Below are 15,313 nucleotides of genomic sequence, written 5' to 3'. Positions count from 1 at the left end.
CGAATTTCACCAATGAGACGATCAAAATTTGGAAAATGATGTGCTTATCTTTACGACACGAAAGCAACTGTTTGTAATCGGCATTGAAGGTTTGTTTGGATAATTAACGGGACAAGTTATTTAATTTCAATTCGATTGACCGATTAGTGGTGTGATTTGGGAAGTGGTTTTCATTTTTTTATCTCCTTATGTCCGATTGGGTATGTTATTTTATGTGTTTCATAAAAATCCAACTTTAATACATAATTCGGGGGAGTAATAAAATAATTATTTGTTTGACTTCATTAAATGTACCATAAAATCTTTAATAAAATGTAATAAAATGTTTCTACACAAACACACCAGCAGTTTGGGCAATAAATGTACACCTTCCTTTTCACCTTTGGACTAAAATTTACAATATTCAACTACTATGTACAGTAGTGGTCATTATTATGGCAACTTTTTAAAATAACAAATATTTTATTCATAACTCTTTTATATAATATGTATTATTAATAAAATATTATTTTTCTATTGTAGTTTTATACAGTACCGAGTAAAAGTAGACACATTTTTAATTTTGTAATTTTTCATTTTATGTCAATAAAATACACAAAGTATAAATTTACAAACATATATTAACACACTATAGGCGGGCAGCAAAATAGTCCAAACTAAGTTATTGAATTATAACAAAAAATAAGAGATAATTCTTTCAGTTCCGTATGTAAACCAATAGAGTAAAATTATCTCACCCCGCTTTTAAAGTAAATACATTCATAAAGGTAAAAATTACCCGGTCCACTAACAATCAACAGTTCTCGAGACGGGTATTTTTACCCGATCCGCTCATAGTGTGTTAATAATTTCATTCATCTTCAAATATAAATTTGATAATAGGAGGGAGCAAAAGTAAAGATACAAATTTACTTTTTTATTTTTATATTAAACTATCTTAATATTTGGTAGCATATTTTTTATAACCTCTAAGTATCTATTTTGTTATAGAGCCAATAATGTTATGAATGTAATTCCTTGAAATTGAATTCCATGCTGATACAATTGCTCTAAATAATTCTTACGAAATGTTTGAACTTTTCTTTATGTTTGGATCGAATTTCCTTATTCACATTGTCCCGAAGTTTCTCAATGGGGTTGAAATCCAAGCTCTGTGCTGACCATTTGAAAACTGTAACCTTATAGTCCTCGAACCACTGTTTTACTATTTTTGCTGTATGCTTTGGATCATTGTCATGTTGGAATTGCCATATAATTGTATGTATGTATGTATGTTCTTTTAACCAATTCGTCCAAATTTTCTATTTGTGTTTGGGACCGTTTTCATATTGAAACAAGTTTATTAAGAGCATCATTTTTTCGATATATGGAAACAAATTGTTGTTTAGTATATCCCTGTACATAAATCAGTCTAAGAGGGCCTATGATAGACAAATTGAAGCTTCTCCATAGCATAGTGGAACTGTCACCATGTTTCACTGTGGATATAACAAATTTTTTGTGTAGTTTTTTCTCTGTAGAATTAAATTTAGACTTGTCACAAAAAACTACTGGACCTCACTGTACTAGTGAGTGACCCTAAGTAAGTCAAAATTGGACTCATATTTTTAGTAGAAACCAGAGCTTTTCTTATAGATTTAGGGTTAAACGATCCTCATCTATTAACCATCTTCTCACAGTCCTTGAAATAATTTCAGTCCCATTTCCTCCAGGTTGACTTTAATTTGAATTGATGACAAGATTTGATTTTTTTTTTGTGACAATCGAATTATCCAGTTATTGATTATTTCGACATCTTTTCTTGTTTCCCTTGGTCTTCGTAGCGTTGAATTTTTCTTACAATGTCACTTCGACCAATGATTAAATAATTAAAATGAGCAATAGGCCGCTAGTAAATAATCGATTTAAATTCACAGAGAGCAATAAAAGATAATAATGTTAAAAGTTGCTATAATTATGTCCATCGAAAAATTAACCAGTTGCATAATAGACATCACAATGGCAGAAAAATCAATAATCATTATAAGGATTGGCATTTATTTCGAATAATATAACTCAAAGTAATTTATTTTAGTAAGCTTCTGTAATTTTGGCCACTAATGTATAAAATGTATATTTTACTTATAATGATATTGCTTCAATTAATTAATTCAAATGTTTAACTATTTATATTTAATGAAACAAAACACCTATTGTTAGTTACAAAACAAATATTCAACAGGACATAAGAAATAATGAATATTTATCAATAAATTGTGTTTAAAACGAAATTATTTCAAATAAGGAGGTGAAAATTTAACGTATAAGAAAACATTTATCATTGAATCTAAAAAATAATGAAGTTTTAGAGTATAAAAAATTTGTTTTAAAAGGAATTATTTCAATTAATACGTTGAACTTTGTAAAGAGATCTTGTAAAATGTGATAAAATATGTGATCAACAATAAATTTACACTTTCTCACTTTTAGATCTAATTTACAAAACACAAGGAGCATTTTTTTACCTTTCTTCGTCGAATTCTTGTTTGGGCCACCTGAGAAAACCCTTGACCAACGCCAGAACGTCGTTCGAACTTTCAGCCCGTGCCTCCATATTTTCCGAAGCAACTTACATGTCGACACTGACCTAAACAGCAAACATCGGGATCGCCCCAAGAACTGAACGATTACGTTCGAAGTAAATCGTTTATCAACAACGTCTCAACACGTCATTTATCTTTATTACAGCAAATTACGTCTTCGTTACACCGCGACGGAATAAAATCGTCGAATTTTCACGTGCCACTTTCACAATACGCGAATTATGTTTTATTGCACCATTCCGTACGGACACACCCGTCCCGTTACACGAGCCGCCCGAAAAAAGCAGTACTATTGCAATTCCGGTATAATTTATTGCAGATTTCGCGACCATTGTTTTCGGGGCCTCGTATAATACCATCTTGACAGAACAATAAGGCGTAAGGTTGGCGGTAATAGTGATACAGATTATTATTGTTGCAACTGATAGGCTAAACAATGTCAGTTCTTAGAACAGTTAGTAGTACTTGTCGATGGAAACTCCCCCAAGTTGATCCATATTCGCTTTTCATGCGCCAGTATTTGTGCAACATTATTAATGCAAGCATTGTTCAATTTTTTTCATGTTGTTGGTTTTTTGGTTTGGAATCGTAATACCTTACCAAGAAGACACGCTTGTTGATTCAAATCATCATGGAACCAGCACAAAAAATACATATGCAACCGAAATTACAATTCAACATATTTATTTCCGTAATGTGTCGAAAGTAGTATTCTCCCGGGTTCCAGAAAATTGATTAAAGTTTATGAATAAATGAGCGAATGCTTTTAACTTTAATTTGCCTAATAGAAATCGAACAGTTCATAATTGTAGTGCACAATGCACCTGGACATTATATACGTATTGATCCGTTGAAATCATTGCACAAAACGTAATTAAAGTGTCCTCATTCGGATTAATCTCTGATATATATTTTTAGTGTGTTTTTCACCCGAAACTAAACTTCATTTCGTAATTATTTTATTATAGGTTTAAATTGTATTTATTCAGAATTTAACAAATCTCGAAGGTTTCGTTTGACAGCGTATTTTTACATCACGGATCTATAAAACTACGTCGCAACTAAGTTGGTTTGGTTAATTTAAAAAGATATTCTTGAATGTGTCGCGTTATCGGCTTGAAAATTAAAAAATGGATTTCAGCCACGATGACGTGGTAAAAAACGTGTGGTGCCATTGACTACCGAAGAAATATGACGTGAGACGTCGGTACGTCACTTGGCATTATGCCTCGACTAAATATGTTACTGAAATAGAAAAAGTCTCGATTGAAATAACAACTTGTTATAATTATAACTCCCATGGCGAAAGTTAAGTGGGAATTTCAACTATTTTACAGAGAAGTGATGAACTGTTTTACTCGAATTACGTTCCACTACCAATAATGATTATTATTTCTTCTGTTATTGTTGTGTCTACTATGCAACTGTTCCATCTAATTTTATTATTTAAAAACTTGAATTTTCATAATGTTTGAATTAAAATTATCAACAGCAATCTGGTTTTCACATCTATTGACACTCCGAGCAACAATTATATGCATGTTTTGTGTTTTTTTTTATTCAAATATATTACGAGTTTGTACAAGATCATGACAACATATAAATACAATTCAATTGAAATAACAATTAATATACAACCATATTATTTATGGATAGTATTTGTATTTACTTAAATTTAAATGTACTTGATTTGTAACTTTATTTTAATTGTTTGGACCATTGTCATCATTAATTTAAACAATACTTTTTGTACTTTGTACGGTATCGATGGTCGCTTTATATTTTGTAGTACTGACTTTTGGATCATTGGACATATTTAAATAAATTTTCCACTATTCTAATCTATTCAATTTCACTTATAAGATATGCACAGCACTATATGTCAGCTGTATAGCTACAAATATACTGCTATAAGCATGTCGGTGATGTGAACGCATGAGATTTGACCCATCTAAAAGTGTCTAAGGCGCACAGCACACTGTGCATGCGCTAGTCCTGAGCGTGTCGGTGACGCGAACCCATAATATTTTCCCTTATCAAAAATTCCCAACGCGGCTAAAGAAGTTTTCACTTCAAAAATATGCATACTTTTTTACTTTTCAAGGGTCAAAATTGTAGTAACTTTTTACTTTTATTAATTGAAACAGTTCCGCTTAAAACACACTATAAGTTTATTATTTTAGATTTAATGATAACTGTTTTGTTGTGCTTTAAATTTTCAGCTTCTTATATGAAATAATTTCGTTATACTACTGTCGTGTCTGCCACGCAACTTGTTAATCTAATTTATTCTTTAAAACATTGGTGCTTTTGTATTTTTCAATGGATAATTACAGCAACTTTTTGCTTTATGGTCGATCATTCATTGCTCTCTGTGAATTTAAATCGATTATTTACTAGACGCCTATTGCTTCTTATAATTATTTAATTATTAGTCGAAGTCACAATGTAAAAAAATTCAACGTTACCAAGACAGAGAACAACAAGAAGAGGTTAAGAATTTCGACTTTCTCGTATTATTAAAAAATTTAGAGAAACTGGCTAAGTGGTAGCTACGAAAAAATTTGTTTGAGTTCGAAAAATCGATAACTGATGATTCGAATCTCAAAAAACAATCAAATCTTATCGCCAATTGAAATTAAAACCAACCTGGAGGAACTGGGACTTGCTAAAATTAGTTCAAGGACTGTGAGAAGATTAGTGGTTGGGGGTTCGTTTGACTCTAAACCAAGAAAAACTTTAGTTTAACTTGCTTAAGAATAGATTCACTGGAGCACAGAATAATGCTGACTAGTTTTTAGTGACGAGTTTAAAGTCTAATTTATAAAAAAATGATGTGTGAGGGACGGATTGGCTAAAAGACCAAAGCATGGATATTTTGTCTTGCTCATCCCAAATTTCAGCCAAATCAACCAAAACACGTTTATAACCAAAATCGACATATACCTTTTAAAAAATTAAATGAACTCATTACAATAATTTAAGAAAATTGAATGAATGTAGACTTTTTAGATGAAGATTCTATGCCACAGAGATTGACTAAAGTTATAAACCAATTAGGATATTATACAAAGTGTTAATGTTATATTAAATAACACATTTATTATTAAAAATACTTTTCAAAATTAAAATTGTCCAGCTCAATTTAGAGAAATATATGTAACATTTTATAGAATAAAAATATAGTAGTTTTTAAAATACTGCATAAAACAACAATAAATTAATATTACTTAAAGAGTTCACATTAAATAAAACATTTAAAAAAGTAATCCTGAACATTAAAAACTTAATTAATCAGGACACATACATAAGTAAAATGTTCTTTCTGGATAGAAAGAATCTGAATATTTTAAAAAGAAAATTTTAAAGCATATACCATGAAATTAACATCAACTGCAACTCACAAAACATTAACTAAGGTAGACGTGTAATTTTCAATGTCCAAATTCATAATATATTAAATGTGATTGTGTCAAAGTGCTATATTTAGAAAACAGTTTTCCCGAAACGATGTACCCAATATATCGAACACCGTGAATCGGTGGAAACGAAGACAGCATTTAAATACCTTTTTAGTTAGTAAATTATTCTGTACGATCGATAAATTTATTGTTCGAATATTTCACCCGTAAATAACAAATTGCTACAATTTGTTGTAAGCAAGAATTATCCTCGTATAACCCTCATTAGCGTCAATTAATTTTTTTATACAATAAATATATCAGGCATTTTTTGTTAATAATGTTAATGTATTAAATAGTAAATGTACATAAAATTGTTGCATTTTACCTCTAATAGAGAGAACTAAGACAACCTGAAATACTCTCGACATTCTTCACAAATATTAGTTAAATTGCAATATTGATATTTTTAACAAAATGTGTAGTTAAGAATAAGGCGATAACCTTCAATTTCAGTCACTACAACAGATTTGAGGCGTATACGTCTAAATAAATAACTGAAATAACAAGTTTTATAATTATAATTTTAAATATTTTATATTTTCTAGAATAGTAAAAAGTTTTACAACAGTTGTACTGACAAAAGTAAAATTTAAAAGCTTGTCTATCTTTTTAAAGCATCTATAATTTTCATTTTATATTAATAACGTCCAAATTTGGAACATTAAATTCCTGGTTCAAAGAGGAACCTTTGAATCAGGATTCAAAACAAAGCAGAGGCTGAACGACAATATGCAAAATGCAAAATAACATGATTTCTAATTTCTGAACTCTAAATATTAGTAATGTTAAAGTGCTATATTTAGAAAATAGTTTTCCAGAAACGAAACAAAACGATGTGTAACATGTATATGTTGAGCACAGTAAATCAGTGTAACGGAGACAGTGTTTAAATACCTTTTCAATTAGTAGATTATATTCTAAAATCGATAAACTTATTGTATGAATATTTCATCACCAAATAAATTGCTATAATTTATTATAAGCTAGTTATTAACGGATAATCATTAAATAATATTAGTGAAACCAATAGGTCAATAAATTTCTGTATCAAGCAAATGTATCTAGTATGTTTTAATGTTATTATTATTAACTATTGTTATTTATGATTTGTTTCTAGTAAAGAAAAATTGGATAGTCTAATTTAATTTTACAGCGAAAAAAAAAATAATAAAAAGTCATCTTTGGTGTCAAAAATACCGGTAATTGGGAGAGCAACTTCTACAAATTTTGGAAAAACGTCTTAAATTCTAAGTGCTATTTAAGATTCAACAATTTAGCATGACATTAAATCGAGTGCCAAACAATCAGACATAAAAAACTCGCGTGCGTAAAATCTTATCGTCAAAATCCCTTGGACAAACAACGGGGGGAAATCATTGTTCTTGTGCAAACACCCGACAGTGTCGTGTTATGCTACACTCACTTGGCTTTCCTCATCCATATGTAGAACGCCCGCTTGAACGACATGTTCTCCGTGTTCTGGATGATCTCTTCGCCCATCGCTTACTATTTCCGTCCACATCGAACTGGAGGATGTACCGAGACGGCGAGTGGTTCGCGTTCGAGTCGCGCCGCCCGATAGGAAACCCACCCCCTCCGGATAATCGTCCAATTGTCCACATGACGGGTCGCGGACCAATCGGCTCGCGCTTTTTAAATGTGTACGTATATATCAAAATCGTTTAACCCGTTTTAAAAATCGATCACCGAACGTCGTGGAGAAGGTTAACGTGGGGATCGGACTCACCGTTCCTGGTGCTGCAACTCCTTGATCATGATGTTGTCGAGTGGATCATTGGTCGGTCGCTCGCCGAGAAGCCGTTGCTGGTCCAGGTCGCCTTGCATCTGACTGAATGCATGCTCACCAACGTTGACCGAGGTCTCCAGCTGCGACGATAGGTCTATGGATTCCTCGTCGGCTGAAACACACACAACGAAATTGAAATGGTAATGGGAACGGGCGGAATCAATAGTCGATGGAGTATTAATATATAATGCACAATAGACGAATGGATCGATGAACAACCCGGTTACCAGAAATCCGGACATACTCACAGGAATATTCGTACGATTCATTGATCATGGTTTTGTCGCGAATTCAGGTGGTATGGTTGCGGCGGTGGATGTGGGGCGATTGCTCTCCGCCTTATCTGTTTAATCCGAAAACAAAACATGCGATTGCCCGTGTTTACATCCTCCAATAGCTCGTTGCCTCGATTAGAGACGAGAAAGGGTCGCACAAAGCGGTTGATTAACGGATTAAGGTTTTATTAACCCACGTGTTGTTTTCTCCAATGTCTCAATGAAAGAATTCGTGAATCGGCTAGGTGTTACTTAAACCATCTTTGTGAATAATCTCGAATAGTAAAATTTTCTTAACGGCTTTGTTATATACACATTTTGCTTCAAAGATATATTAAGGAAATTCAACATATTATTCCACAGACTGATATCTATGATTATCCGTTAATTGTTCAAGTTTTTAGTCCCTGATTCAACTTTAAAATGTGTCATTTATTAAAACTGTAACTATCTGAATAAATTCCGTAATGTAATTGTTATCATATCAAAAATGTTGCATTAAAAATGCATTAGGACCGATAAAATGCCTTTCTAGGTATTTCCTTGTTGTCCTTGTCACTTATCATACTAATGCTTAGACAATATAAAATGTGGTACAATGTTACTTATATTTCAGTATATTGATTAACCTAACAAATTAAGTCATTAAAAAATTGGATACAATAAGCAAAAATAATAAATAAATAATATCTGGCAGAAATAATTTTTATTCATTTTAATCAACTCGCTTTGAACAATTTGTATATAATAATAACATATTAAAATAACCTTTAATCAAATTCATTTAAAATAAAAATAATATAAAATAAATAATAATTTATTATTAATAATTAACATAAGGTCGATTATATATAATTAATATTCCTTAAAGGAGCATACAGCGCCATCTATTGTTCAGACTAAAACATGTTGGCTCAAATTAGACAGTTTTCTATTATCATTGCATTGCATAGCAGGAATATTTTACAAATTACTATAAAAGCTATGAGAAACAATTTTAAAGGAAAATATAATATTCACAAACCTATTATAATTTAACTGTTTGTGTTTATTATTATGTTAATTAGAACTAAGAGACATAAGTGTGTGTAACACGCGCAAAACTAATAATAACGTTGTATTAAAAATGTTAATTAATAATGTGTACATCATATGAGCATAATATTGAAAGCAATCTAAATGTGTTAATTCTTTTGTAATAAAAAACATATTGAACTTAAGTTATAACCTTGTAACCATAGAAAACAAAAAGTCCTCAAAATATGAGTACTCTAAAAGTAAATGACATGAGTTTTGTGTGCCATATTTGAGTTTATATGCTTTTAATAATGCCTTTCACTTTTTATTTTTTAAAGAAATATCGCTATTGCATTACTGTACTCTTAAATTAAATGTCAGAAATTCCTATATTTTAATTTTAAACTCAAAAAGGCTCTTAAAACAAACTGTGGACCAAATTGAGTTTATATGCTCTTAATAATTTCTTCCACCACTTTTTAGTTTTTTAAAAATGTGACTTTTGTATTATTATACTCTTAAAATAAATGGTATAAGTTCCTATATTTCAATTTTTAACACAGAAATAGTAGTAAGAGCCCTCAAAAAAAGTGTGTGTCAAATTTGAGTTTATTTGCTCTTAATAACCTCTTAAACATTTTAGTTTTCTTAAAAATGTGGCTATTGCATTATTTATACTCTTAAAGTAAATGGCAGAAGCTCCAGTGTTTTAATTTTTAATTCAAAATGATGCTTATAGGTCATCAAAACAAACTGTATGCTAAATTTGAGTTTCCACGATATTTTTTAATATTACTATTGTATTATTGTGCTCTTAAAATAAATTGCCGAAGTTTCTATATTTAACTCAAAAATTGTAGTTATAGAGCCATAAAACAAACTGTGGCCCAAATTTGAGTTTATATATATACTCTTAATCTTTCACTTCACTTCACTTTTGAATTTTTTTAATGTGACTACGACCTTCAAATTTTTAATTTTTCAGTTCACTGAGGCTCAAGTAAAATTTATAAACAAATTTAAATATTGAGATAATTAAAAAACCCGAAAAAAATAATCTTACCATGCAACGTGTGTTGCGGATTGTCAATGATCCTGATTTGCCTATCTGGCATGATCGGTTCACCCATGGTGCCGCCAACGTCAGCGGGAAGTTGCCACCTGGCTGCGTCCTGCTCAAACTTCGAACGCGGGAAATATAGGGGTAGCAGTACCTCGTAGATGCCCACGTCCAATTTGTCAACGACGAATATCACCGTGTCCAGTGAGCTCCCGTGCTGTTCGAGGAACCTCCTCACCGTACCTTTAATAACACGTTGTAAATCAAACTGTAGTATTTCTGTGTATATAAAGACATAAAATAGTAGGGGAAGGTACGGTACTAACAATAAAAATGGAATCAAGATATTTACTATTAGATAAAGTAACCCAATAAATCAAAACAATATTGACATGACTATCTTTGTAAGTAAGTATCAATTAAAACGACACTTTTAAAATCTATATATACTCACGAAAAACTGTTTTAAATAGCGAATAATCGCAATAGTTTGTAACACAATGGACAACAACACGATGAGTCACACTGTCACTTCCTTATCCGGAAAAACGTGAATGACTTAAACAAACTCTTCACCAACAGACCGCACGAAACGCAAATGAAGAGGCGAGTGTTAATAGGATACGAATGACCTTCAATATGATTTTCCAAAGGTTTCTAATTACAGTAAGAACGTTGCATTCTTACAATATGTACGTGAGACTCAGCCCGATTTTCGTTTGCAAATTGTTGAGGCACTTGTTCGAAACACTATCACACTTTTATCTTGGGTGTAAATATAAAAGTGTGCGTGTAAATATTGGTAAAAACCGTGTTATCGGACCAATACGGATGGGATAGACGGAATGTGGCGTTCGTCATTGCTGTATCTGGATGATAGGGTAATTAGTTTACGTCTATTATGATTAACACTCTACATAAATGTGTGAAAACATTCATTGTATGTCAAATTTTGATTTATTAGAAGAACATTTGTGACGCTGATTAGTTAATGCTAATTTTCAGATATTGCATTTAAATGATGCACCCAAACGGTTTCGTTTGAACCAAAAATTTAAGAACCCTTACGTAGTGCTATGTGAGCACCCTCGTCCGGTGGATAGTTCCTCTTCACCGAATTGACGACGGGCAACGCTATCGAATGCACGCCCATCTCTTTTGATTTTTGCAGAATGTTCCTGAAAAAATAAACAAGAAATTAGTATAGACATGCACGTCACGTATCGATCGTTAAATTATATCGGTTGATTGAACGACATTTCCCGGGCCGGATGTATTATTACCCTCTCGTCATTAGGTCAGTATTACCGTACAAAAACGGGTTTAATATTGTATTAACTATTATCGGTCAATCGATACGGTTGCGTAATGCAAAGAACGTGGATTCCTTAGTAAATTCTCTGAATGAAAATAAGTACAAAAAACCCGCTACGACAATAAATCAAATACAAACCTATAGCACGTGTGCAGGGTGTTTTCTGAGGCTGATTGGTACTTAATGTTGTACTTGGGTCCTACTGTATGTATAATATATCGTGCTGGCAGTGCATGTCCTTGCGTCACCCTAACTTCACCCGTCCGGCATTCTGAAACAAACAAAATTAACCAAATTAATAAACTATATTAATTTTATTGCTTCCCAATTTGGTTTAATGACAGGCACTGTAAAATATAAAAATGTATTTACAATCACCCTATAATTAGACACATAAATGTATTACATTCTAAATAACATATATTTCTTTTAATACTGACATTAATAAAGTACTTTTTTTGCCTTCACTAAATTTAATGACTGTTACATCGAATGATCATAATTATTTTCAATCAATCAGCAAAACATGAAGCTCAATTAACCTAATTTATTATAAACATAACTCAAAATTTCTCACGTATAATTATCGTGTCGATAAAAAACGAATTAGCGTACTGTGTTAGGAGTGTTCTTCTTTTGTTTTTATTTGGGACCACAATTTATTTGATTGATTGATTAATGACCATCACCACCCACTTCGTTTAATTGAAGGAAATACATCCACTTGTCAATTATTTAAAAGAAGAAATGAGTTGGTTGGTAAATAGAGGGAGCTAAAAAAAGAATGTAAAAAATAGAAATAGATAAAGTATAGTGTAGAATATAGATGGGTCTGCAAAAAAAGATACTGCCATCCTTCTATTTCTCCTACATTTGATCAAATTTCTTGATATTTTTGAGTAAATCGAAACTCCAGCCCCTGAAGCATATTTAAAAACTAATGTTTCTAATTATCTAAAAAAATACATCTCAGACACTTCCGCAGGCCATAATACAAGCCTGCCCCTTTCTGTCCAACTACATGAAAGTGTTCCTCAAAGGCAATCGAAAAGTGAGCTGGAGCACATTGATTCAAATTTCTTGATATTTTTAAATAATTCGAAGCTGCAGTCTATTTAAAGACTAATGTGCCAATATCAAATAAAAAAGAAAGGCAATCGAAAAATAAGCTGGCTAAAATTTCTTGATGTTTTTGAATAATTGTAAATATCCAAAGAAAAAAAGAAATTTAAAGAGTTTAAATAAAGAAATCTCGCAAGTCATGATGTAACTCCACCTCTTGCTGTCCAACTACGTGGAAATGTTCCCTCTAAATGCTCCCTAAAAGCAATCGAAAAATGTGATGGAGCACATTGGTTCAAATTTCATAACTTTTTTAAATAAATCGAAAGAGTTTAAATGAGGCACTCCGGCAGGTCATAATACAAGTTTGTCCCTTTCTCTTAAACTACATGGAAATATTCTCTATAGGTAATCGAAAAGTAAGCTGGAGCACACATAGAGTTTAAATTTGGTAATCTCGTAAGTCATAACATAACTCCGCTACTTTCTGTACAGTATATGGAAATGTTCCCTCTAAAAGCAATCGGAAATGGAGCTGGAGCAGTGTCAGTCATACTGGAACCAAATTTGTTATCTTTGAACCTAATGAAAATAATTAATTATTTATTAAGCATATTCTGTTTATTTTTTAATATAATCATATTTCATTATGTATCACGAATATTTTTGACATGTTTAACAATATGTAATTATAATTATCTATAATTATAGCAATAGGAACATATGTTAACTGTTAAAACGGATAAATTGGTAACTTCCGAGGAAAATGACGACAGGATAGAAGTTAATTTAATATAATTACAAAATACATTAACCGCAAACGTTAAATGGCATAATTTTCTAGTTATAATTAGTTACCAATTCAGGTGTATTAAAAATAATTTGTTTGCTGCGTAATTTTTCTAATAGATTTTATAGAAAACGTAATATATTGTAAAAGAAAAAATTAATTTTATTAACTAAATAATGAAACCCGTTTAATAAATTACTATTTTGTAAAAAAAGTGTCGCAATTTGTTAGAAATGACTGCGACCTTTTAAATATTACGTAGTGTAGGAAGGTCGTCATAATTTAGCCAACCAATGTCTCACACACAAAAAATATTAAGAAAATCTTCCAAAATAAAAGCATTTAACAAATATTTTTTATTTACTGTTTTAATATTACAAATCCATACAATTCCCAAAATGATAAAACGGTGGATCAATGATAAGAGACATGAATTATGCAAATCGTTCATAAATCGAATCGCAAGTGGAACAACCACAATCGTGTCAACAGTACCGAACAATATGAGTGCCGATCATCAATTAAATGCGGTGCAATACAGTTTAATTTGCTCAGGTGCGTTATTGCATCGCATTACCACTAATGGCAATATTGACTGATGGCTAATTAACTTTAGATAAAGACCATTCGTATCAAATTATGGATATCGTAATAGATAATCGAAATTGGGCCCACTTACCTTTAACGTTTAAATTGATTTCTTCTTTTAAATCGGATCCGGCCCTCTGGAATATCCGATCGCTAATTGGATTGCTATCACTCATTGATTCATTTGTGGAATTGACTACGGCATCTACTTGTAAAGAGGAAATATCACCAGTCCTGGAACGGCAGAGATAAACGCGGATTAACTTCGTGAACAATTCGAGCGTATCCTAATTTCGTTTTATTGTTTTGTGTTGGTGTTGTCGAATGCAGGCAACATCCCAAAATTAATCATAGTTTTGCCATATTATGCGGATTTAATGCAATGTTTATTAATATGTACAAACAATTTTTAGGAGCATTAAAATAACAATGACAGATACAATAATGGTGAACATAGTCAAGGTAAAAGTTAATTGATCCCTCTGTCAACAAATTTAAAATTCCACACAATAATTGCGCAGACAATTGTCATAAAACCCAGGCATGTCGACTGTTAAAATCTAATGGCACGAGAAACTAAGTGAATTAGTAGTTTCGTTGGACATAGCAAATCTTTGTATTACACCGGATACTAGATTTAAATTTTCTTCTCAATGATCAGATGCTGTTTTTTTCTTGTTGAAAACTGCAGCTACAAAAAAGTGATAAAAGCATTCGATTCATTTATAAATAGTAGTGATTAACTGCATAGTTATGTTAACCACGATACATATTTAAAACATTCAAAAAAATAGAGATAAAATAATTAAATGTTTCAAATTCCATTTAATTGATTACAATTTAAAAGTTACAATTATGGATAAACTCACGAAGAAAACAAAATAAGTCTGACAAAAGTAGAAATTAATGATTCGCCAATTTGAAATTTCTTTATGATTTGAGGACAAATTATTCTGTGTCACGTCGATCGATTACCCCAGTAAGTTAACCTAGTCATGGTAATTTTTTATTAATCTCTAATTATATTTTCGTTCATGTGCAAGACGAATTTGTGTTCGGAGCGGATGGAGTTTGTTCAAGGTTCCATTATACAAAACATTATATTATTAATATTTTATACGCGCGCATGTACAATCCTATTTGTTTAGTATTCTGGTGTTAAAATTAAATACATTGAATAAATGTTTAATAAATGAAAATTTACTTTTTTTCTGTTTTATCACTTTGTTACAGTGTTCGGAGCACTATTTTAGATATTTAATTTCATTGAGTAACAAGAATATGTAGGTTATCTGTTGTATTGTATGCTGGTGTAAAAAAAATGTAACAGATAATTATAAAAATGATATTGCG

The 15,313-nt window shown here is 31.3% G+C and overlaps 1 protein-coding gene across 2 annotated transcripts in view; it reads right to left on the bottom strand.

The window, feature by feature from the left end:
- Positions 1-15,313, bottom strand: part of LOC109599692 (protein GDAP2 homolog) — a 32,672-nt gene that overhangs the window by 7,437 nt on the left and 9,922 nt on the right. For both annotated transcript variants that reach the window (XM_049965449.1, XM_049965448.1), the window contains exons 3-7: positions 14,052-14,194; positions 11,659-11,791; positions 11,274-11,383; positions 10,209-10,448; positions 7,794-7,965 (exon numbers count right to left, since the gene is read on the bottom strand). In XM_049965449.1, the coding sequence (XP_049821406.1) occupies positions 7,794-7,965; positions 10,209-10,448; positions 11,274-11,383; positions 11,659-11,791; positions 14,052-14,194 (798 nt within the window). The remainder of the gene's footprint in view (positions 1-7,793; positions 7,966-10,208; positions 10,449-11,273; positions 11,384-11,658; positions 11,792-14,051; positions 14,195-15,313) is intronic.

Source organism: Aethina tumida, chromosome 3 (genome assembly GCF_024364675.1).
Source record: "Aethina tumida isolate Nest 87 chromosome 3, icAetTumi1.1, whole genome shotgun sequence".
Lineage (NCBI taxonomy): Eukaryota > Metazoa > Arthropoda > Insecta > Coleoptera > Nitidulidae > Aethina > Aethina tumida.
This window is presented reverse-complemented; position numbering and strand designations above follow the sequence as displayed.